Genomic DNA, 27378 nt, shown 5'->3' on the forward strand with positions numbered 1-27378 from the left:
ATACCTTAGGTAAGAAAATTTATATGGAGAGAAGAGTTTTGTTACATCAAAGCCTAAATAAATATTGCATTTTGTCACTGTGGATATAATTTAAGGTAAATTCATGATTGATATACGATATCACAATATATATTAGAAAACATTTTATGTGTATAAACATATATCTACTGAAAACATTCTGCTGGATTTTGAGATGTGATAGCATGATTTTTACGCAATGTAAACAAAAGGTAGTAGCGGAAAGTATATTTCTGCTTAAAAGTACCATGAAATGTACGTTACTGTTGGTAACGTACATTTCAAAACTAGTATTAGTAATTTCAATGAAGAGTATCTCCTGAATTCTTAAAAGTTACTTCATGAATATGTTTTTCATCTAATAACAAGTAAGAATAGGATGATTAGATATGAAAACAAATTAAAAATAATTGTATTTGCATCAGTTGCATATCAATTTTATTCAGGTATTTTTTCTATCTACAAAAGTTGGGACTATTACAATATGTAATTGTTTAAGTTGAACAGTTGTGATGATATTGAACATTTTTAATCTTTTCTCTAGCATCTGCACACTCAAATGTGCATTGTGTATGAACTATAAAGGTCCACAAAACAATGATTTCTTACTTACATTAACATCAACAACAAGTAACGTACATTTCAATTGTAGTAACGTACATTTCAGAGACCGAAATTAAGGGCTTAGATTCAAAAAGGCTACAGGTAGAGAACAAGAGCTGGAAGATACCGAAAGTTATCTTTTGAAAGAGCGTTATTTTAGAATTACTTATTACAGAATCCTAAATATTTGACTAACAAAGCGAGAAATGAAAGAAACAATGTTTTATCAAACAATTTACAAAAGCAAACAATGTTTCATATAGGCAATGTTTCGTATAAAGTAAATGATTTTTTTTCCAGAATTTACCATATTGTGTACAGAACACTGGAATATATTGTAAAGCAACAAAATAATCAAGTAAATGCGTCACACTTCTAAAGCATTTATTTTTACATGCATTTCACAAATGTGATTTTGGTAATCATAATGTCTTAAAACATGCAAACTTCTAATGAAAGATATTAACAGGACTTTCGATGAATCATCTTAAAATGTATGTTACTTGCAAAGTTGCACATAAAATTGAACTTGAAGTTTGCGATAGTAAAACATGTTTTTATTTTATTTATTTTTTTACATAAAAATGCAACAAATTTTATCAATTACACCATAATGGGGCTCAAAACATTTCTGGACATTGCTGTTAAATTACCCTCATTAACAATGAATAACGTAGCATACAAGGATGATCAAATTTGCTTTTAGATTATTTTATAAAGTAAAAATGTTTGTTGTTTTAAAAATTTAAAATAGGAAACATTTTGTTTATAATGTTAAATATTAATTGGTGTCTTTTTATGTACAACACCCATGCCAGAAAACTGAAATGTACGTTACCAATGAGAGTTTACAACAGTTTTTAATAAAGTTTTTAAGAAAGTCTTCAAAAATGATAAAGATTGCTATTTTAAAGCATTTTATTACACACGTATGTTGTCATAAAGGGTTAAATATGCACATATAATGTTGTTTACATGTACTTTTTACCTTATATGAACAGAATCATCAATTAAAATACATCTTATTTTGTATGCATATACAATATCTTATTCTGACCAAGCGTTGATGATTTTTGTAGTTAACTGTTCAAATGTTTAGAAAAGGGATAAATACCAAACAGAAATATTTAAGTTTTCCCATTCCTGTCAGATTTTCTTAATGAATTCACTGTTGATATTTTTTTGTATTAAACTGAAATGTACGTTACAATATTATTACATTACTTTTAAGGCATTTGGGGTGAAAAAACAACCGCTACATGCATGAATTAGTTTACAACGAGGAGTTTGAATGTACCATAAATAACAAATAACATTGTAATGTCGAACTGCTTTTCATTGATAAATCTGTAAAGAACTTCGAAGTATGCATTGAAATAGTAAAATATGTATCATTCATCAGTAAAATTTGTAATTGTTTTAACATTTCAAAAACCTGAATATATTGGTATGATTTAACAAAAAATGTGTTTATTTCCATCCTACATCTTTTGAGAAGGGAATTGTGAAAACAAAATTACTGACTAGGTCAACAGTTACATGATTATGAGCTGCTAATTTAAGGGTCACTCAAAGTAACGTACATTTCTGTGCCTGTTTTTATAAGAATGACCTGCTCAATTTAATATGGAACTGAGAGAACATGGTTCGTATCTTGTTTGCAAGAATTCAGATTTATGTCCGGGAGATATTCTTTTTCCATATTCAAACATTATTTTTATGCTCTCTGAACATTATTTTTTTCACATTCCGTGATTCAATATTTGTAAATGGTATTGAGAATGCGTGTTTAAATGTATCGTCGTGATGCTTATAAACTGTCAATCTCCACACAGTGATCTCCCCTTAATTCTTCGGCGTAAATCTCTGCCACCAAGGTCCCAATATATCAGAATTTCTGATCTACTATATTTTTTCAAAAATTGTTTTATTTACTGCTTTTATTTATCACTTAAGTTTTTTCTTATTGATTAAACAATGTTTATGGATAAATAAATAAATAATATGAATATTTAAAAATAATTCTAAAAAATATGAGAATATTTTCTACCGAGACAATATTTTGATATTTTATATTTTATAGCTTTTGAATTTATTTTTCGTTATTTTGTATACTTTTGATAATTTTTTGATGAACTATATCGATCGTAGGCACTAAAAGTTAAAAATAAAACAGAAAGAGAAAAATGACGTTAGATTTTCTATGTAACGGTCGATATTTACATTTGAATTTCGACGTTACGTCATGTGACTTTCATCATCATGTGACGTCTTTGAAGGCAGTGATTACAATTCTGCCAAGGGAGGTAATGGTAGCAAGACACTTCACCCCCCAGACACTTCACCCCTCAAATTTTGAAGACACTTCACCCCTCAAGACACTTCACCCCCCAAAATACCCTAAGACACTTCACCCCTCATCCATTTTTTTATATAAAGTAAATAAGTCAACAACATAATGCCTTGATATGTTTATTTTTATTATTTTTGAGTAAAACATTTAACATGAACAACAATTTACAGCTGAAAAACAATTATATATATTATATCATTGAAACATAACATTGAGAGAACACACACATATAGACACATGTACATGTATATATATATTTATTTACAGTTTCAGTCAGAGGAGACCTTCACAGACATTTTCTATTCTGCAACAGTGTTAAACACTGGATATCCTGTTAGCACCAGAACTTTCAGCACATATTTCCAGTATCTATTACTGGTTCGAAAAACCACAATATTATAGCCGTCCATAGATTTCACCCACTTTCTCTACAATAATCAGTTCAGCTAATTAACAGCTTTGTATTCATGTTTTGCTTTCAGTCCATTAAACAAGACACTGTCAATTAAAAACACAAAGGAAGTGTGAAAAAGATTATATACTTAAAATATATCAAAGGAAAAATCACACAAAAGTTCACACACTTCAATAGAAAGATTATTCATTTAGTTATATCCCTTACACATAAATTGAAATTAGTATTAAATATATAAAAATAAAGAACAAAAATTTACTTACAATCAACTTTGTGATATGAGCCTTTTTTGTAGTGCAAAAACAACAATATAACCATTGTCTTTGGTCAATTACATGATAAAATAATATATAACATTTGTTAAGACAATAAACATACTCAATCACTACTGTATTGAATACATTTGACATTTTTGAACATAAATTATTGTTGAACACAAAATAAAAAAATGGGGGGTGAAGTGTCTTAATCAAATTTCTTAAAATGAGGGGTGAACTGTCTAAGGGGTGAGGTGTCTGCAAAAAAGGGCCTAGGGTGAAGTGTCTGGGGGGTGAAGTGTCTGTAAACCGAGGTAATCACTGTGAGGAGTTTGATAAACTGTATGAACGTTTTTAAATTTGTTATGATCATTGCATTTCCGCTTAGATAAAAATATGACGTAACGCGGCGTCTTAAGCCGCGCCAAACGTTAACGTTAAATTTGGAAACAAAAAATATCAGTAAATAAGAAAACGATATTATGTGAATTAAATAGATGTAAGAAAGAGAAAAATGTAACTATGTAACAAAAATATAATGTAAAATCTTAATAAATTCCAAGAAGAATTTAATAGTACCCATAAGACTATAGATTCTCAATAATAACCGGAAATTATGCTTCAATAACAAAATGTCTAGGAGACTAATGATACAACATTATACTATTGAATGCCGTTAGGGACATGCCAATTTGCTTATTGCTGCAAAATAAAGCAAGAAATAGTACATCCTCGGTCTTTCGGTAAATTTCTTCTTTAGGTTAGAATCAAAATTTAATCTTAATGTTGTAAGCGTTCTTACAATCTCCACATGTATGAAATCGGAATGGCAGACGGGTTCAAAATAAACAGAGCTTATGCAGAAAAGTATAATACATGGAGACAAAAAGAGGAACTACAAAAGTGTAATTTTATCCCTGTTATTTCCTTTGACATAACTCATATTCTTTGATCAGGGTACGAATTAGAGTCACCTGACCAGTGCGAAACGGGTTGTCTAAAACTACGAAAGTGACTTTTTTGACGAAAGTGGCTGTAAAAATATGAACTATAGCGATTTAATAGAATTTTACAATAAATTTGCAGTTTATAGACGTATATTATTAGAAACTAATCATATTTACTATTAAAATAATCGTTATAATGATCTAATCTCTATTTATTTGCATACACAGGTGAACGTCTCGTGGCCATGACATACACGAATCCGGGTCAGCTCGGCCCTAAAACGTACTCGGCCCCCGAGTCAGCTCGGCCCTATTCCAACTCGGCACGGGTCAACTCGGCCCACTTTTCAATTATAAATATTTAGGTTTGTGTTATAAATATTCATTATTTATTGTAATTATGGTAATTATTTATAATACATGGACTGACAGTTTCCGAACTAGCAGCAGAAAGGCTTTTCTTATCAGTAAAATTACAAGTAAAGATAACTGATAGCGTATCTCTCTCTGTATTTATGACTCGTGGTAGGTTTAACTGTAAACTTAAATACCTTCAGTGTCAAAGAATGTGTTGAAATATATACTGAGAGAAAGCTAAGATTAACAGCCTATAATTGATGTAATAAATTTTAAAATCGGACTTTTAATCGCCCCAAACTAGCGATAATAACGTTACTTTACAAACAAAATGCATCTAAGGAAACACATTTATAATAATCTTATCGAATCTGCAAGACAAATAAAAAACATTTTTTTTTCTAAATATACTTTATTTCAGCAGGAGAACAATGTATAATTATATAATAATAAGATATTTCTTGTCATTCATTTACCTTAACAACATGCAAAGCAAAGTTTATACGTTTTATGTATTTTTGTTAAGTGGGCCGATTTGACCCGTGCCGAGTTGACCCGTGCCGAGTTGGTATAGGGCCGAGTTGACTCTTTTCCACATACACTATACCCCCATTCCCCCTCTACACAAAACCCAAACATCATAAGTATTGACAAAAATAAATTTTATGAAAAAAATTTTTTATGACTCTAAAAAAAACACTCTACTGGTCGGGAACCATCAACCGGACACTTTTTGAACATTTTTCCGTACAGATTTCATAATTTTTAACATAGAGACCTAAAAATTTGACACAGTTCAGCTAGGTTCTTCCCCTAACTTACAAACTAGTTTGTTTATTTCTGAATGTATTGACACTTATATCTGAGGCCCGACAAGGAGGGTATCAAAATTACCTAAATTGTCTACACTACAGTACCATGTGTCCGGACAGATATGTACATGACGTGATTTAATTCAGATAAAAGCTTGGGTGTTTTGATTTTTAACATGATATACAATATGTCAGCAACAAATGCTGAAGTTTTGGATATAATTGTTTACTCTGCAAATGATTATAGCTGGTATATGAGGTCAGGCATTGCTTTCCTGGCCCCCAAATTTCAACGTCAACATTCTTGAAATAGACATTAAAATATTACCAGTTATGGAGGTTGAATAAATTTATTTACTTAATTAAAGAAGAAACATGCATTTATTGTTGGTAAAAAAGTGACTGTCATTCACTGAACAAAGAAAATACAAAATTAAGCATTTTCTGGGCCGTCCGGGTTTGATGGTTGTCCGGTTTTGTTGGTCTCCAACCAGTACTTTCATTTTGTATAGAAAAATCACTAGCATCTCGATTTTCAGCTCATGAGGGATGGTCCCCTATCGGTACTGGTTGGGGACCACCAAAACCGGACAACCACCAAATCCGGACAGCCCCGAAAATGCTTAATTTAATATTTTCTTTGTTCAGTGGTTGTCAGTCACTTTTTTATCAACAATAAGTGCATGTTTCTTTTAAAATTAAGTAAATAAATTTATTTCAGCCTCCGTAAATGGTAATATTTTAATGTCTATTTCAAGAATGTTGACGTTGAAATTCGGGGGTCATGAAAGCAATGCCTGACCTCATATACCAGCTATAATCATTTGCAGAGTGAATAATAGAATATCCAAAACTTCAGCATTTGTTGCTGACATATTGAATAGCATGTTACAAATCAAAAATCAAAACAGCCAAGCTTTTATCTGAATTAAATCACATCATGTACATATCTGTCCTGACACATGGTACTGTAGTGTAGACAATGTAGGTAATTTTGATACCCTCCTTGTCGAGCATATGATATAAGTGTCAATACAATCAGAAATAAACAAACTAGTTTGTTAGTTAAGAGAAGAACCTAGCTAAACTGTGTCAAATTTTTTTATCTCTAGGTTAAAAATTATGAAATCTGTACGGAAAAATGTTCCAAAAGTGTCCGGTTGATGGTCTCCGACCAGTACCACTGTCCTTTAGTATTTCCAGCAAATTGTTCAAATAAAAAGAACTTGTATTTACTATTTTATTGAATTGTAATTAGCTGTCGCATCTTGACTTTAAAATACACATGTCATTCATACTCAATGATTTAAATTAGAAACATCTATGGTCATTCAGCCATGTTTTGAATGGGAGCTTAAACGGAGAGCACTATGGTACCGTCGTATGTTAATTGATGGCCCTTTTTGGCTTCAATATTATTTTTTGTAACAGAATATGATGTCACTACAGTTTCAGCAGACAACATTCACTTGTCAGAACATGAAATTATAATTAATAATGAAATTCTTTCAATATTATTGATAATATCCAAAATATACCCCCTATACAGTATAAATAAACACAAGGAATGACACGCCTTTTCCCCACCCCAACATAATTTACGCCAAACAATATAATGTCAGAATTGTTTCCGCTGATTATCTTGAATGGTAATATGATTTCCTCTTATTATCTTGGTTACTATTTATCACAAAGTCTTCATTTTTCACATATTGATTGGTCATAACTAGTAGATGACCCCTATTGAGGAGGGTAGAATCACATTTCAATTTTCTTAAAAAAAGGATTGAATTTTAGATAAACGTTTAAAAAGATGAAAACTTACCCTGCGATTGACCTATCTTTACAGTCACAGCTGGTGTAATGCTTCACATCTGGTGCAGCGGAAATTCACATATAATTTTTACCGATGCTCATTTTTAGATACATATGGGGTTCCACCCCCCATGACTTAGCTAAAAAAGTTCTGTCTTACGCAACTGTTCCCTATCTCAAACGTGATTTTATCTGCTTTTTGTATACATTGCTTGCAATGTATACAGAGTTATAGCTGCATTTCAGAAATCAATACGGTTTCACTGTTTTGCTGAACAACATCCACCTTCGGATGAAACCTCGATAAAAGTAGATCCTCATTTTGCAGGATTGTCACATTAAGATCACTTTTTATTAAAATATTGTTTGCATAGTGGTCAATAAGCTTTGAAAGTTCAAAACTATGCACTTTCAGTTTAAAGAAACATTTCTAAACATGAAAGCAAAAAATATGAAAATTACTATTTCATTCATAAAAGCATTGTGTAAACCTACCCTTCAAACTTCGTATCCACGCATGCGCGTGCAAGAACGAATGAATTACGACAGAGACTGTATAAAAATATGTCAAACATCCAAAATAAATATTAAATCAAACAAGTAAACCTTATTTACTTTTAAATATACACTTGCATATTTTTTTCTTTTTCAAACTGTTTTAGAAAACGAGCATATACAGATATATATGTCTTATTTAGTGGTATGTAACCAGTGATTTTTCTATTTATATAACAGACTCCGAAAAAAGGCCTCTTCCCAATTGAAATTTTCTTTAAAATCATGCAGTTTTCCCAAAAATACCAACTTAAACCAGCTTTTTTACTTCCCAAATCAGCAATTTAAGAGATAATTTTTCCCAAAATCAAGAGGCTAAGGCCTCTTCCCAATCAAGTGAGAAAAATCACTGGTAACATTGTAAGCGTCTGTATCAGTCTTCGAAATTAACGCCAGTCCGAGGCCCGAGGCCACTAAATTTAGCATTGGTCCGGTGATTATTGCAAGGTTGGTGGTCCGATGGGCCAGTAGATTTTTGGCCATGAAAAAATATTATAAGAAAAATTCATCAAAATAATGAAGCAGGGTTCTATAAAAGATTGATCTTTTTGCCTTTTTTTGCAAATGAAACCCATCAATTCTGTCCTTAATGTTCAAAACACAGCGAGAGATGTCTAAGTTGTATTGAGTATTGGAAGCCGCCATTTTTTCTTTGATATTTTACGTACTGCACCGTATAGTTACGGAAATTAAACCATTGTTTATTATGGTCATTATATAGCTATGATTTTGTGATTATTGAGTTTAGTAAATATTTTGTGTGAAAGTGATTTGTTTGAAGCAAATTGTGTTGTTCATGTTCAATTCTAGACAGTTTTGTCTAAACATTTGGTCCTTATAGATTTTTCAAAGCTGTCAACATATGGCCCAGAATACAAGAAGTATTATGCTTCTTTCAAAGTTATCAAGGGAAGCATGATAAAGTGTTTTCCTTTACCCATCAATTCATTACCTATCTATGCATTTGGTCCGGTTAAAAATCACCAGGTCCAGTAAGATTTGAAATTTTACTGGCCTGAATGTCCTGTGCTTTTAAAAGTTTTTCGTAAAGACTGCTGTATGAATGGAATAAGAAAACGTATTGTCATATAATTGAATATAATAGAACCCTATCAACATGGTGGCATCGGAGGAGTATGCAATTATTTGTTGCACACCTGCAGTGTGAGGTATTTCAGCCACTAATGTGAAATATATCGCCCAAAAGCCATTTTCAGGAAGGGGAAGATTCGTACTCAATATTATTCGATTTGGAAAACGTACTCAATATTATTCGAACTAAGGATTCGTACTCAATATTATTCGAACTTAGCCTTCGTAATGACAATCATGGCAAATACGTTTAGACCCCCAGGACATTTAGATGTTGAAAATGGTAACATATCACATAACTTTTTCAAATCGAAGCGCCAATGGAAATTTACTTGACCAGTGTTGACTGCCATTAGAAATGCTGAGAAAGATGAAAAGATACAAGTAAATATCCTATTACACTGTGCTGGACCTAAAGTTATAGAGATTTATGATCAATTTACATGGGCAAATGCAGAACATAAACTGAGAGTGAAACAATTATTTGACAAAATAGAAAGCTATTGCAATCCTAGAAAAAATGAAGTGCTAGAATCACACAGATTTTGGGTAACAAATCCAGATGAATATACATCATTTGACAGTTTTCTTACAGAGTTTTGAAAGCATGTTGAGTCTTGTAATTTTGATACACAGAAAGAAAGAATGCTTAGAGATAAAATTGTGTTTAGCAGCAACGGAAAACAACAAGAACTGCTGTTAAGAGAAGAAAATCTGAACTTTGAAAAGGCAATCAAAATATGCCGAGCTTACGAACAATCAAATAAGCATGTGAAAGAAGTTTGCAATGCAAATGATCAACCAATCCACAAAGTTGAGAAGACATATTCATCTAATTCTCATTCCGGCACCCGCGCCAGTATAAACCATCAGTGGTAAAGAAACAACAACATCCACATCAGAATCGATCACAATGTAAATATTGTGGATACAATCATGATTTTAGAAAAGAGAAATTGTCCGGCATGGGGTAAATTATGTGAGGGATCATACAGTGGAGGCAGACATCATTTTATAACAAAGATGTAAAAAAATACACAAAATTTTGGTTACAATGTGTCAAAATAGGCCAAAAATCAAAAAAGAGCAAAAATGATTGTGAAGTTGATTTTCAAATTGATACAGGTGCAGAGATCAATACAATCAACAGAAAATATGTAAAGAAAAGTCAAAGAAAGACAATTTTCTCTAAACTTAAAATGTGGAATGGGTCAACAGTAAGTTCACTTGGTGAAGTATACCAAGGTGGTATCAACTTACTGTAAATCAGTATACATGTATCTACATGTTAAAACAATTGAATACATTTAATTTACATGTATATGCAGAAAAATGCTTATCTGTAATTGCATACATGCAGACAGTCACTTCCAATTCTACATGTATAATATTAACATATATTAACATATTAATATTGAAATGTCTCAGCATGTAAGGGACTCGAACACCTAGCTGAATCTCGGAATACCGTTCTCTATATGTCAAATTCTCATTCCAAAATGAAAGTAAAATGGGCCTGCAGATTGTTTTCAAATGGAGTATTTTCATTGGTCACAGGAAAACCTCGGACCAATGAAAATACTTAAAGGGAAACAACTCTGCTGTGCCAATTTACTTTCATTTTGGATTGAGAATTTGACATATAGGAAAAAAGGTACGTTATAGTTTCATATGATGCTTTGATTGAACAATTATTACAAATAATAACTTAATTTTATCATATTTAAATACGCAATACAAAGAAATATTCTTTCACGGTGGAATTTAGTGTGTTTTACTCGTGATGAGTTTTACCGAAACGGTGCAATCAGATCTCTCGAGTTTCATTTGTTGACAGTTTGGGCTTGGATATTTCTTTGCTACGTATAATCAGCGAAGGTGCCAGTGTTGTTTTCTTAAAGAGTATTTATTATCTAAGATTTGAGACCAAGATTGTTAAGATTGGTGAAAATTGATGAATATATGCGCTGATAATTGAGATGCTAGTGATATTTCTATGCAAATGAAAGTAGAGTAAAATACCTTTATATAATATTTTAGTCATAAATTTTTTTTTTTTTTCATAATTTTTTATAGGGTTTTTGGGTTGTAGAGGGGGAACGGGGTATATAGCTGTAAGTCATGCCACCGCAACGTTTTTACCTGTGGGATAAACCAAGTGAAGAGTGAAAATATGACACTCAACAACTTACAGGTACATTCTAAATATTTAGATTGGTGTTTATGATCAGATTTAGCACAAATAGTAATTTAATTTCCCCTGATACCACAAATATGAATTTATTTAGAGTCCTGAATCAAAACTGAAAAACCAGGTGTAACTGAATAATTATAAAATTCCTTGCCACAATAACTAGAAGGTACATAAAGCCAGTAAAAAAAAAATATTTCTATCCATATTCATCATTCCTGGACCTCCATCCATTTGATGAATTTCTCCAACTGGTAAATTTTTCATCTTTTTATGTTCTGTTTGTTAATATAAAAGACATTTGTTATGTTTATATACAGCTAGAATAGTCTATTATGACTAAGATAGACAGATAAGAAAAAACTATTTAGTAAGCATGAGTAACATCCCTTCAAATGGAGATAAAGATGAAACCCATAAGAAATTGCCATGTCTGACAGACAGCAAAATTATAAAATTCTGCAGGCTCAGTTTGATTAGGCCCATTAGGAGGTAGTGGTAATAACTGTGGGTCAAAAATTAAATGATATCATTTTCAAGGGATGTTTCTGATATGATTTACTTTTAATAATGGGTCATTATCAATGAATGTTTCTTTGACTTCTATGCCCATGTATAATAGATTATTGACATTGCCAGCTAGACAGCTCAGCTGAGTGAGTCAGTACAGCCCACATACATGTATAATATTCTGATTCAGGTTTGATTCCGGTCAAACTGCACATTTTTTCTCACCCTGTGATATTTTCACCCTGTTACTTTTAGGGTCCAATATATGTTTATGATGGTACATAACTGAATCATAAGTCAATTCACTTTGTTACTTAAGTGTTCCAATGAAAAAGGACAAATTTCAATATGCTGGGGATTATGTCAATGCATAGAACTATGAGACTGAAAATGTTTAAGCTGTAGAGCTTCTGTATGGTATTCCAAGGGTTCTGGGTTTTTTGGTAGTGGTGAGGTATGGTATTCTGAGTGTCTCTGGTTTTATTAATTCTTTAAGTTTATAGTTAACATAAAAAAAAGATATTGAGTATTTAATTTTGATATATAGCATATTAACACATATAAAGTGCATTATGCCATATAAATTTCAACTTAGTGCTTAAATACTTTCTGATGCACTCAGTAAATCCACATGCTTTAAACATGATTTACTAATCTTTGGATTCCCACACTCCTCCCCACCTAGCTCCAATGAGATCCACTTGGTTGACCATACCATGTACCATACCTCATATTGTTTGATTACAGTTTGGAATGAAAAAATAAAAGTTTATTCTAAATATTATAAAGCTTTTATTAAATTTCACAAGGCTTTCAACACATCAACAATGTAATTGTCATTTTATTTTTTGAAAATGTGTTGGACTGCTGGTCTGATGCATGTAGATGCTGCGTTGGCATATAGCGATTCCCCTCTTTGTGTGTGTGTGCATGCATGCGTGCATGTTTGTGTGTTTTATACATAATATGTAAACATCTTTTGAAAACATCTTGTCCAATTTCAACCAAACTTGACAGGGTTGTTCCATGAGTGAAGGGCTTCCAAAGTTGTTCAAAGACTTAAATAAGGCCTAGAGCATAGATATTTTGCATAAGGCATTGTCTGGTAGACATTCACAAGATTTTCACATTTTACCCCGGGGGTCAAATTATCCATGCGCTAGGGTACATAGATTTTCCTGATATGTATGTAGTTAAAACTTAAAATCTTCTCCTCTGAATTGACAAAGGCTAGAGGTTAGATATTTGTCATGAAACATTTGGTAGTGAACCTCTACCAAGATTATTCACGTTACAGCCCAAGGGTCAAAATTAGCCTCACCCCTGGGGTCATATATTAAGGTTTTCCTTATATGTATATAGCAAAAACCTTTTTAAAAAATCTTTTTATCAGAAGGTTTAAGGCTTAGAGCTTAGATACTTGGTAAATAATATCATCAGTACGTCCTTTACCAAAGTTGTTCAAATGCTGCCCCTAGTGAAATAGCAATAGGGTGTCATAGGTTTTCCTTAAATGTATAAACATGTATAGACAAAAAAAAACTTAAAAAATATTCTCCTCTGGATTGACAAAGGCTAGATGTTTGATATTTGGCATGAAACCTTTGTAGTAGACCTCTATCACTATTGTTCAAATTAAGCCCTTGGGTCAAAATTGGCTCTGCCAAGGAGTCTTCTTAGGTTTTCCTTATATGGTATGTATATAGTAAAAACTTTAAAAAAATCTTGTCTGAAGGTACAAGGTTTACCAGGCACCAGGGTGTCTTCGGTTTTCCTTAAATGTATATACATGTATAGAAAAAAACTTAAACAATATTCTCCTCTGAATTGACAAAGACTAGAGGTAAGATATTTGGCATGAAACATTGTGTAGTCGACCTCTACCAAGATTGTTTTAATTTTAGCCCTGGGATAAAATTTGCCTTGTGCGAGGATTGGGGGAGGGAGTCATTAATTTTCGTTATGTACTTGTAGTAAAAATTTAAGAATGTACAAGGCTAGAGCTTAGGGCTTTGATGCCTAAATTTTGTCACGTACAAATGCTTTTATTTTGAATCAATAATTGCACTATGGAGTGCATTTTTTCCAGTGAATGTGTTTTGCATGTAAACAAAAATGTTCACCTAACTTTTAAGTCTTGCTGAATGATTCAATACCACATTTTTATAGACTACAAACCCGCATGTTGGTCTTGTTTTTAAAGTAATAGATAAAAACACTGAAGACTCTATTTTACTATTTCAGTATTGTATACTGTAGATAATAAACAGGTCTTTGCAAACTGATTTCTGTATTGCTCTCCAGTTTCGCAAACAATATAGTCTTGCCTGGAAAAACACAGCACTAGTCTGTAGGAACAACACCTCTTTCTTGTCCTATTAATAACTTGAGAAGAAATAAGCCTAGATTTGTGTTCGGAATTGACTATAACCAGAAGATGACTTCTATTGAGTTCAGTAGATTAAAATCACATGGTCTTCATAACACAAATATTGTCAAGCAATGTATACCTCAGTGCTTGCATCGCTTTGATTTAAAATGGTTTGTATCATTTTTAGTTCGACTATACGAAGTATATGGACGGCGTCCGCGTTAAAATTTTGGTGCAGTAAAATATTTTTCACTATAACTTTGTCATTTCTTAAGGTATCAACTTCAAACTTCAAATATATGTTCCTTATCATCGACCACATCTTATGTAACAAGGGTCATAACTCTAGCACCAATATTTTTAGATTTATCTCCCCTTGAACTTAGAATTTTCCTTAAAAAATACTATTTTTTACTGTAACTTCTTTATTTCTTAATGGACAACCTCATACTTTAAATATATGTACCTTAACATCATTCCCATCTTATGTGACAAGGTTCATAACTCTAGCACCAATATTTTCAGATTTATCTCCCCTTGAACTTAAAATTTTCCTTAAAAATACTATTTTTTACTGTAACTTCTTTATTTCATAAGGGATCAACCTCATACTTCAAATATATGTACCTTATCATCATCCCCATCTTATGTGACAAGGTTCATAACTCTAGCTACCAAATATTTACAAAAGATTTATCTCCTCTTGAACTTAAAATTTTCCTTAAAAAAATTATTGTTTACTGTTACTTATTTATTTCTAAAGGGATCAACTTCATACTACAAATATATGTACCTTATCATCATCCCCATCTTATGTGACAAGGTTCATAACTCTAGTACCAATATTGCAAGAATTATCTCCCCATAAACTTAGATTTTTTACTAGAAAAATGTTATTTTTAGCCCGACTATTCGATAAGAATAAGTAGAGCTATTGTAGTCACCCGAGTGTCTGCGTCGGCGTCTGCGAACCACTTATGTTAAAGTTTTTGTAATACCTCAAATATTTTCAAAGTCCATTGACATATGGCTTTGAAACTTTGCACACTTGTTCACCATCATGACCCCAACCTGAAGACAGGAGGAGATAACTGTATCAAGCATTTTGACAGAATTATGCCCCTTTTTCGACTCAGAATTTTACATTAAAGTTTTTGTAATTACCTCAAATATTTTCAAAGTCCATTGACATATGGCTTTGAAACTTTGCACACTTATTTACCATCATGACCCCAACCTGTAGACAGGAGGAGGTAACTGTACTAAGCATTTTAACAGAATTATGCCCCTTTTTCGACTTAGAATTTACGTTAAAGTTTTTGTAATACCTCAAATATTTTCATAGTCCATTGACATATGGCTTTGAATATTTGCACACTAAGTCTTGTTCACCATCATGACCCCAACCTGTAGACAGGAGGAGGTAACTGTATCAAGCATTTTGACAGAATTATGCCCCATTTTCGACTTAGAATTAAAGTTAGTTTTTGTAATACCTCAAATATTTTCAAAGTCCATTGACATATGGCTTTGAAACTTTGAACTTGTTCAACATCATGACCCCAAACTGTAGACAGGAGGAGGTAACTGTATCAAGCATTTGGCAGAATAATGCCCCCTTTTCCACTTAGAATTTACATTTAAGTTTGCATACCACCTCAGATATTCTATTGACATGTGGCTTGAAATTTTATACTCTTCTTTGAGAGTATAAAAGGACTCTCTTTCAGGCCTATAACTGTGAAAAAAATTGCCCTTTTGTTAACTTAGAAAATTTTACATTATCAAGGCTTTTTTTACTATCAAGCACTTAGAATAGTCGAGCGTTGCTGTCTTAACGACAGCTCTTGTGTTGTTTTGAAATATTGATAACCACATATTAAATTTGACACATATGGTTAACATGGGAGTTATTTCATTTTATTTCATTATTAAATAAATTTATGGTTCCATTTGCAGATCTAGCATTATAAAAATTTTGGACTAAAAGTCCTGATCCATTCCTCAATCTTTTTAAATAGCACAATTTAATGCTTCATATAATACTTCCCTAAGGTGGGGAAGTTAGTAGCTCTGTTACAAATTCTTGTTGAGGTTATCTTTGATAATAAAGTATAGGAGGAGCTTACAAGCCATCTTGGCTTAAATGCTCATAAGAAGAAGGTGAAGGTAAAGGCAATCTCATTAAAATCATATCCTAACTGTCGCTTCACTACCCAGTGTTTTTTTTCACTTTTGGGGGAAGGGGGTCGGTGCCGTTTGAAGGGGAAAAATGCAATAGGAGGGGGAATTTTATTTCTTCACAAATGAGGAGAAACAAAAACGAATCCAATGCATATTTTAATACACCACTTAACAATGTAAGATCATTGTGTACACTGATATTTAAGAGACCGGTGTGTATACAATGACTGTAAGATTTACTTTTGTTTGACATTGTTTTCTTTCCGGTGAGTAGAAAAGGGGAGCAACTCTTGCAACACAAGTTTAAAATACGTCGCTTTTTCTTAATATACGGATCTAAAATATTGACAGCAGAATTTAAAGCGTCGCATGTTAAACTTGTTGGGACGCCGTGAGTAGCTCCCCTTACATACCCGGGAACAATTTGTAAACAACTTTGCTTAACAGTAAGTCTTACAGGCTTAAAATAAAACATTTTTCGGCAGTTATATGCAAAAAAAAATGGTATTCATTGCAGGCAAATTTTGGCTGCCATATGGGGGGAAATTTCGGCTTTGAGAGGGGGAAAAACCATACTATTTTGAGGGGGGAATGGGGCCGAATTTCGCCGAATATTTTGGTGAAAAAAAAACACTGCTACCCTACGCTCGTAGCTACGTACGCTACGTAGCGAAGAGTAACGGAGCAAAAACGATGATCTGATTTTAATGAGATTGAAGGTAAAGGTAAAGACTCTTTAAAAACAAAAAAATTGCTTGGAAACTTACTTTTGCCATTTAGGTACAAAGTTGGACCTTTCAAACTGACATTAAACAAAAGTGTTCAGGATACAATTTACTAGGGATGGCAACGAGTACCAAAATCAATACTCGAGTACTCGGTTAATTTTCCGCTCGAGTACTCGGTTACTCGGATGATTTCCAACAATCTCACACAATATCAACACCGTCTGCAGGCTACTTTCGGTTTCTATTTCAATTCACAGAATTCGTATCTATAAATAGGACTGCAAGGGAGGTAACTTAGAAAAAAAACCAATAAACAGCATAATATGTTTATTAACTTTATTTAATACATATCAAGTTTAAATCATGTGTAACAGTTCATATATCATTTTACCTTCTAGAAATAATATAGCCTGATCGTCGGCAATGAATATATCTAGCAAATACGTAATGAATATAAACATCATAAACATCATAAGAGATCGTCAATGACAGAATGTATACACTACCCTCCATAATTAAGTATACACTTATGAATAATATGCTTTTTGTCAAATTTTGGGCTAATAGCTAACATTATTTCAATTGTTGTGTCTTCATTCTGTAATGCAAGTAATCTTTATTAAAAGGGATAGAATAAAAACACACCGTTCCACCGTTTTTAGACAAATTATGCGTTGATTTAAATTTGAGGCAATTCTTTTCAATTCACCAAGTTTTTTTAAAGTGAGATTTGTCAAAAAAATTCAATCCAAATCATACAATCAACATGATCAATGCGTGAAATGACAATAGTATAACATTTTTGGACAAAAATCATCAATAAAACACAACAATACAATGGTTCGTTTGACAGAAGAACAACGGGTAGAATGTCTGGACCGTCACCAACATGGAGAGAGCGTCACTGCCATCGCAAGTGTCCTTGGAGTCACCAGGTAAGCGTCTTTTCTTAAATTTTTACTCTTTTTATGTCTTTACCAATTAAAATGTATGTCTTGACCAAATTTTATAGAAATGGACCTGATATTTGTCTTAATATTTCTTGCAGGAAGACAGTTTACAAGACATTGGAGCGCAAGGAAGAGACAGGATGACTGGCTTAAAGACCTCGTTCAGGGCGCCCTAGACTTTCAAATATGAGAGATGATAGAACCATCATTAGACTCAGTCTCAGAGATCGTTGGGAGACTGTGCCTTTCCTCAGAGCTTCATGGGAGAGCTACGGAGTCTCAGCCAGCCTCACCACAGAAAGGCGTAGATTACAGGATGCTGGTTTACATGGACGGAAGGCAGTCAGGAAGCCTCTGTTGACCCCGGTTCACTGCCAGAAGCGCATTACCTTTCTCAGGAGCATGTTGATTGGACTTGGGTTGACTGGAGTGCTGTTCTTTGGACAGATGAGTCCAGATTCACTCTGTTCCAAAATGATGGAAATGTGTTTGTCCGGGGCGAAGTTTTGAAAGGCTTCACAATGACCGTGTTGTGCCAACAGTGAAGTTTGGGGGTGGTGGAGTGACTGTGTGGGGTGCAATGTCATACAGAGGCCCAGGTTTTCTCCATACTATTCATGGTAACTTGAATGCACATTGACACATTGACATTTTGAGCAATGTTGTAATCCCCTCTGCCCACTACCTTGGATATGGGGACTCCTACTTCTTCCAAGATGATGGGGCTCCATGTCACAGGGCCAGAATAGTCAATGTCTGGAAGCAGGAGCATGACCACAAAGCCCTGACTTTAATCCATTTGAAAATCTGTGGTATGATTTAAAATGCAGTGTTCGCGACTACAGGTCAAGAAACCTAACCGAGTTAGAAGCCAATTTAAGGGATGCTTGAGACAAAATACCTGTAGAGAGGTGTCAAAGACTTATAAGAAGCATGTCAGAGAGAATGGTGGCTGTTATTGCTTCCAAAGGAGGCTATACACGTTATTGAAAATGAATTATTGGCAATGCTGCTTCATGTCGTGAATTGGTACTTTGTATACATACTTTTAAAAAAGTTCTTAATGTTCTTTAATGACAAAGTTCTTGTTATGCAGACTTTTATTTGTCAATGAATAATAAACAAATTTGATATTAAATGAATTAAATGCCAAATAAAGTATTTGTTTAAGTTTAAGAGCTGTTTGTTTTTGCCTTTTTTATGAAATATCACACTGTATACTTACTTATGGAGGGTAGTGTATATGTTTTATAAATTTAACAATTCAAGAACAATATTCTCGTATTTTTCTCTTAATACAGTGTCTTTATTCAACGAAAATTAAACACTTTTCTTTGAGTTCATCTTATCATCTTTTATACAGTTTATACAAGCGTACGTGTTACAGCACTCGTGACGCTGTACTTTAGTCTACACATCAGTTTCTTTTAAATGTATTTCATGTCAATATTTAACAACACTGACTCTGTTTTTATTGAGGAAAATAATCTTGTCAACAAGTTCACATGAAAGTCTGTTTCTCAGTTTATTCACAAGTAACCCAGCAGCCGAAAAGATACGCTCTGACGGCACTGATGTTGCGGGCACCGCTAGCACCTGTTTCGCGATTACGGCGATTCTCGGAAAGTTCTTTTCATTTTCTTTCCACCAGTTTAGTGGTTCTGAATCACATTTGCTTGAAAGATAGCGTTCAAGTTCATCGTCGGTTTTGTCACATTTTTCTGGTGAATAACACATTAAAAAATCCAAAGCACTCTCCTTTTTTTGCCGCTTTGATGGCACACTATCACTTTCACTCTGGGCGCGAGAAGGTAATTTGAGTGGAATTTCATCCAAGCGCGATTCAAGAGCTTCAATAGCTACTTTTCTTTGCTCACTATTAAAGAAAGGTAAACGTTTATAACGCGGGTCAAGAATGGTGGAAAGTGCGGCTGTAGAATCAAAAATCTCGGTAGATTTTGGCTGGTAGCGTCGTTCAAATTCTCCCGCGATAGTTTGTTTCACTTTTTGCACTAAATGCGAATCACTGTCATTTACTTTCACACTGGTATTCATAAGTCCACAAACGATTGGATAAATCTGAGAACAAGAGACATTTGTCTCTGTTGAAATGTAAGTGGTTACCGCGGTAAAGTCCTTCAACACGTCTTTGAGATCCAAAATATTATCCCACTCGTGATCTTTGAGTAACAAATTGCTATCACTTTTCTTAGTGAACTTATCGTCTAACATAATATCCGTGATAACACGTCTTTGTTCACACAGTCTCTCTAACATGAGATGCGTTGAGTTCCATCTCGTTGGCACATCTTGAATAAGTTCATGTTCAGGCACTTTGAACACTTTCTGTCTATTTCTCATCTCTGCTGTTAAGGTCGTGGAATGTTTAAAGTGTCCAACGAGTTTTCTACTTTTAGCCACTATTTTGCTTACATTTGGTAATTCAAGTGCGGGTTTTACGCACAACTGAAGCGTATGTCCAAAGCAGCCTACATCACCCCAATCCTCGCACTTTTCACTAGCACTTTGCATATTTCTCGCGTTATCATGTACAATTGACCCAATTTTGTTTTTAATCCGAATTCAGATACACAATCCTTCAGTTTATTTGCGAGATTTTCACCAGTGTGTCTCTCTTGCATTTCGCGAGTCATCAACACGTTAGATTCCATCACCCAGTCATCAGTAAGATGATGTTCAGTAATAGTCATGTAACTGTCAGTAGCATTAGATGTCCATGTATCAGTGGTGAGCGAAACTGATTGAACACTTTCTAGGTTTTTGACAAGAGACTCTTTCGTCATCGTATCTCTTCTCAATACGCGATTTTACTGTGTTTCTACTCGGCACTTTGTACTCTGGCACTACTATCTGCATCAGATTAAGAAATCCTTCACTTTCTACTATACTTAAAGGTATATAGTCCTTTACAATCATGTTTGCTATAGCCTGCGTGATTTTTTCACTTTGCGTTTCAGTTATTTTATTTTTCGTGTTCACAAATATGTCCATTGAGTGTTGTTTCTGTGCGTCAGAGTTTTTGTTTTCAGAAGGATGCTTTAAGTGTAAATGATTTAGCATGTTTGTAGTACCACCAGTATACGTCATTTCACAGCTACATAATGTACATTTAACAGTCTTGCTATCAGCACAGCGTTTGAAATATTTCCAGGCATTAGATTTTGCAGGCGGCATTTTGACTCTTATGGAAATTTTAATATCTTATTCTAAGCAAAAACTTTATCAAGATATAAAAAAGAAATGATATTTCTGGATTTATATGCTTAAGGAAGAAAAGGGAGTTACTCTCCTTTATTGAGTAAAGAAAAACAACGTATAATTGGGTCTAATTACAACCTTTAATCTAACATTCATAATAACAATCCGGCCCTTTACTGTTTTCAAAACGGTTACCTTAAAACAAGTTTCGGCTACAAACTGTTACACAATTAAAGGTCATTAAATATCATAAGAGGCCGAATGATGTAAGCGACACAGGTGTTCAATCCCATGCGCGTGTCAAACTGTTGATCACTCGTTATGTTTACGATATAATTTTCGCACCTCTTCAAGGATGTTTTTATTGCATTTTACAGGTATTTATGAAGATACATGTATATCTCCGAATTTCTAAACTAATTGGACACCAATCTCATTAAATCTAAAATAAATAGAAATTTTTTTTTTTTTTTCGAGTAATCGAATATCAATTTTGTTAACCGATATTCGGACGTTCGATCGAGTACTCGGTTAACCGATTACTCGTTGCCATCCCTACAATTTACTATAGAGTTGTACATAGGGCCTAATACCTGTCCAACTAAACAAAATTACTAACAGGTATTAGTGCGGCGGACCCACACAATTGGGGTGTGAAGCTCAAAATGCATTTAAATTCCAAATGAAATGTACATTTGTCAATCCCAGAACATATACTTCTCATATTATATGGAAACCAACAATGAACATATTACTGAATGGCTCCGACTATAGGGCATTTGAATATGGCAAAGCTCAGGGAGCCAATTTTGAATTTGTCAAAAGATTTTGTAAATAGAGTAAAACAGCGATAATTTTTTTGTTTATTTCGCCTGTTGCATTGTTAGTCCCCTACCGGTTTACCGGAGGGGACTTTAGGTTTACCCTCCGTCCGTCTGTCCGTCCGTCCTTCAGTCCGTCCGTCTGTCCGTCCGTCAGTCTGTCCGTCCACAAAACTGGATCCCGCGATATCGCAAAAAGTACTGAAAATATTTTAATGAAACTTGATATATGGATAGATGGCAGTATGGAGATTATGCACGTCTTTTTCTTTTCTTCCCATGTTGAAAATTCTGGTTGCTATGGCAACAAATAGACTGAAAATATGGCAAATTTTACACATAACCTGGATCCCGCAATACCGCAAAAAGTACTGAAAATATTTTTATGAAACTTGATACATGGATAGATGGTAGTATGGAGATTATGCACGTCTTTTTCTTTTTTTCCTATGCTGAAAATTCTGGTTGCTATGGCAACAAATAGACTGAAAATATGGCAAATTTTACACATAACCTGGATCCAGCGATAACTCAAAAAGTACTGAAAATATTTTTATGAAACTTGACATATGGGTAGATGGCAGTATGGAAATTATGCATATTCTTTTCTTATCTTCCTGTATTGAAAATTCTGGTTGCTATGGCAACAAATTGACTGAATATCAAGATTTCTGATTCTAGTTTTTAAGTTTTTTCACTATAAGTTCTTTATTTCTTAAGGTATTTTCTTCAAACTTTAAATATAAGTTGCTAGTCATCAACCACATCATATGTGACAAAGTTTACAACTCTAACACAAAATTTATCAGAATTACCTCCCTTGAACTTAAAATTTTCATGAAAAAAACATTGTTTTTTTTTAATAACTTCTTTTCTTCTGAACGTCACAATCTACTTCATATAAATGTTTCTTATTATCACTCAACATTTGTGAGTGTTCAATACTCTAGCAAGACTATTTCCAGAATTATGCCCCTTTTGAACTTAGACTTTTTTTTTGAGAAATTGGTAATTTTTACTCCAACTTCTTCAATCATGATAGGATTTTCTTCAAACTCCCACATCATAATAATATGACAAGGTTTATAAATCTAGCATCCATATTTCCAGAATTATCTCCTCCTTGAACTTTTAATTTTTCCTATTCGTTCTTTTAACTTTCATTTATTTCAAATTCAAAATAAACATTCAATATTCATACCTTCATTACTAATTGTTCTTTGTTACACTCACATCATGTATGACATTGTTATCTCCTTTTTTTAAAATTTTGCTTTTAAAAATGTTATATTTTGATAACAGGGATGTTTAAAAAATAACTTTAGAGTGTCCTTCAGTCCGTCTGTCTGTCTGTACATAAAAACTGTTCACTGTGATCACTTTAAAAGAACTTTTTCAATAAATTTACTTAAAATAGAAACATAAGTGAATGGCCCTTCAGAATGTTGCTTTGGCTCTTACCGGTAGGGGACTTAAGGATTGCTTGCAATACTATGATAATTGCTTGTTTATATTAATGTTGAAATTTAAAATTGACCATCATTGTGGAGAATGATATCTATAATATCTATGATGTCGATAAACAAAAGGATTTAGCTAAACAGGTTTTATAGTACTGCTAGAGGCTTTTGTCCTACTTGTATATTTCATGGGGGGCTTTTGTCCACCATGTCATTTTTAGATGGGGGGTCTTTTGTCCTTCACTCGCATAAGCACACTTTGGGTCTATCACGGACTTAAAAGTTTATTCACAGGAATTTGAAATTCTATCAAATAACCAATATTAACGATAATACACAAAAATTATTATACCCACTATATACATGTAGTTATTTGATAGAATTTCAAGTTCCTGAGGCTGTGCTTTAATTGACTTGACATTGAAGTATGTGGGTCAATTTCCAGCGGTAGTTAGATTATAACGAAATATTTTTCCTTATACATGTATGTATATATTAAAAACTTCTAGGGCTAGAGCTTTGATATTTAGCATAAAACATCTTCTATAGGGTGTCTACAAAGTTTGTTATCCCCCGCCGATGGAATCGGGAGGGGGATATAGTTTTGGCGTTGTCCGTCCGTCCGTCGGAATTTCGTTTCCGGAGTAGTTCTCTGCAACTACTGGCTGGAATTCAACGAAACTTTATGGGAATCATCAATATCAAGAGGAGATGCGCATATTGTCGGCTTGTTCCGGTCAGACACTTTAACTCAGAGTTACGGCCCTTGATTAGTTATGTAGTATGCAATAGAGCAAAAACTGGTTTCCGCACTACTTCTCTGCAACTACTGGCTGGAATTCAAAGAAACTTTATGGGAACCTTCAATACCAAGAGGAGATGCGCATATTTTCGGCTTGTTCTGGTCAGACACTTTAACTCAGAGTTACGGCCCTTGATTAGTTATGCAGTATCCATATAGAAAAATATTTTCTTCCTCGCTGCCTAATTCAGATACTAAGAGGTAAGGCTCCCACGTTTACAATTTTTTGTAAACGTTTACATGATTGCTAAGAACCGAAATGATACCGTTTAAACGGTGTTACCTCTAAGTACTATATACACCATGTATATAGGTCGCCAAATGATAACTTACTTTCCATTTTTAATACATGTACAAATAAAGAATGTTCAGGGCTCATCAAGATTGACTCAGCACACATTTTCTGCATTGTACCCCATTTTTGTTACCAAAAATGTATTATGTCACGAGCATTTTTTGCACGGTAAAGCTGTGTGGAGGGTTGTAAACACCCATTTTTCGTTTTTTACTTTGGAATAAACCACTAGAATTGATAAAATCCATGATTACAGGCAATGATAAGACAATATGGTCATTTCGTTTAAACGGTAAAAAATATCGTAAGTGAATGAAAATCGAAACGAATCCGTTTAAACGTGTAACCGTGGGGGCCTTACTAAGAGGAGATGTGCATATAGTCGCCTTGTTCCAGTCGGATACTTATAACTCAGATTTATGGCCCTTGATTAGTTATGTAGTATGCATACATCTCATTGGCATTTCCAGATTTTACTATTTAACACAAAGTTATGGCTCTGTTATTGCCCTGGAATTAAAATTTATCCAAGTTTCAAAGAATATATTACTGTTTTTGCCATGGATTAATTAAAATAAATAAAAGCCCTTTATGTTCTTCAGTTGTTGGTGTTGTAGTTTTATTAACCCAAGTACTCGGCGGGGGATATAAATTCAACGAATTTGCTTGTTCAAATAAAAGCACTGGGGCCCCTCCCAGGGGGGGGGGGGGGGTGGTCATTGATTTTTTGGCCGGGTTGCACAGGTGCAAACCCAGGTTATAGTATTGTGAATGTCGGGCAGCGGGCAGGGAAAAAACTTTCTTAACAGATTTCTCAGCAACTACTTATCACAGCCTCTTGATATTTGGCATACAACATTTACACATGGTCCCATACCTTGGGATTCAATTTCAGGTCTGTGGCTCATCCACTTCCTATTTACCGTATTAGTAAAATTTTTGATTAATGGTCAATGGTAGGAAATTTTCGTAACAGTTTTCTCAGTAACTACTAATCACAGCCTCTGAATATTTGGCATACAACATTGACACATGGTCCCATACTGTGGGAATTGATTTCAAGTCAGTCGTTCATCCACTACCTGTTAACCAACTTAGTTGAATTTTCCACATTAATGGTCAATGGTAGGAAATTTTTGTAAAAGTTTTCTTAGCAACTACTTGATATGTGGCATACAGCATTGACAAGTGGTCCCATACCATGGGATTAGATTTCAGGTCTGTCTTTCATCCAGTTCCTGTTTACTGACTTCCACATTAATAGTCAATGGTAGGAAATTTTTATAACTGTTTCATCAGCAACTACTTATCACAGCCTGTTGATATTTGGCATACAGTATTGACACATGGTCCCAAACAGTGGGATTTGATTTCAGGTCAGTCGCTCATCCACTTCCTGTTCTCATTTTGTGTTGCACGCAAGTATTTGACCTAGAGTCATAATACTTTACAGGATTGTTGCTCAGCATTTGAAGTTGTGCACCTGGGCCCTTGTGGATTTATACAGTTTTGTTAGAGTTATTGCCCTTGACTTAGTAAAAATTTGCAATTTTCAAATTGTCGCAGATAACTCGAAAAGTATTTGACCTAGAGTCATGAAACTTTAAAGGAATATTGGACAGCATTTGAAGTTGTACACCGGGAGTTTCGCTTGTGAGTGTGGATTTATTTCTAGAGATATTTCCCTTTACAAAAAATAAATTTGCAATTTTCAACTTGTTCATGCATAGGTCAAAAATTATTTGACCTGTCGGCCTGAAAGTTTACAAGAATGTTGGTCAGCACATGTACTTAAGCACCTTGGGGTTCGCTTGTTTATTCAGTATTTGTAAAGTTCTTGCCCTTTACTTAGTAAAAGATTTTTAGTTTTCAAAACATTTGACCTAGAGTCATAAGATTGACAAAACAGTGGCATGTTGGGGAACCCGACACATGTCCTATGGACACATTTCTAATTTAAGAGGGAATTGTACCAAATTTCAACACCATAATTTCTTGCCCTGTGCATATACTTTTATCTATATTTCATATTTATTGCAGTGAAAGACAAATATGGTGATGGAGATGAAAGTAAAGGTTCAAGTTCTTCAGAGTCTGAAGATGAAGATGCGGAGGTAAGAGAAAAAAGTTCAAAAATAGATAAGGCCTGAAAAAAATAAATGTTGTGTTTCCGGTGGCCCGACCGACCCTATTTTTTAGCGCCGACCCAAAGTTTTTTATCGATGTACAAAAAAAATAAGGCGCCCGTACCGACCGTACCGAAGACGGGTTTTAGTATCGCGAGTCGACAATGATGTCAGGCACAGACAATTCGTGTTCCAATTACGCATTAACGCGCACTGGCAAATATGGCGGCACAACAAGCAGCCGAAGTGTCACTGCTGGCGATTTCCTTAAAAAATGCGGTCACAGTGTGACAAAACAGGAAATCAAATTAATAATAGGGAGAGGAACTATATAAGTTTTCTTTCGTTCTAATCCCTTTCAATTTATGTAACAATTATATATATATAAAATGTAATCTATGTAAAATATTGAAATAAATATGTTTAAACTAAATTAATTGACCACAGCAAAACAGCTCAAAACATTTTTTTGGATGTGCATGGTCATGTTAAGAGTG

General features: G+C 33.8%; 1 protein-coding gene across 1 annotated transcript in view; it reads left to right on the forward strand.

Moving 5' to 3' along the window:
• The first annotated feature begins 4414 nt into the window (after positions 1-4414).
• The window catches only part of LOC132734182 (protein KRI1 homolog), a 53440-nt gene continuing 30476 nt past the window's right edge, over positions 4415-27378 (forward strand). Inside the window, exons 1-2 of the mRNA XM_060720886.1 lie at positions 4415-4551; positions 26796-26869. Coding sequence (XP_060576869.1) covers positions 4458-4551; positions 26796-26869 — 168 coding nt within the window. The 5' untranslated portion in view covers positions 4415-4457. The remainder of the gene's footprint in view (positions 4552-26795; positions 26870-27378) is intronic.

Source organism: Ruditapes philippinarum, unplaced genomic scaffold, assembly GCF_026571515.1.
Source record: "Ruditapes philippinarum isolate M1 unplaced genomic scaffold, ASM2657151v2 ctg3835_1_1_1_1, whole genome shotgun sequence".
Lineage (NCBI taxonomy): Eukaryota > Metazoa > Mollusca > Bivalvia > Venerida > Veneridae > Ruditapes > Ruditapes philippinarum.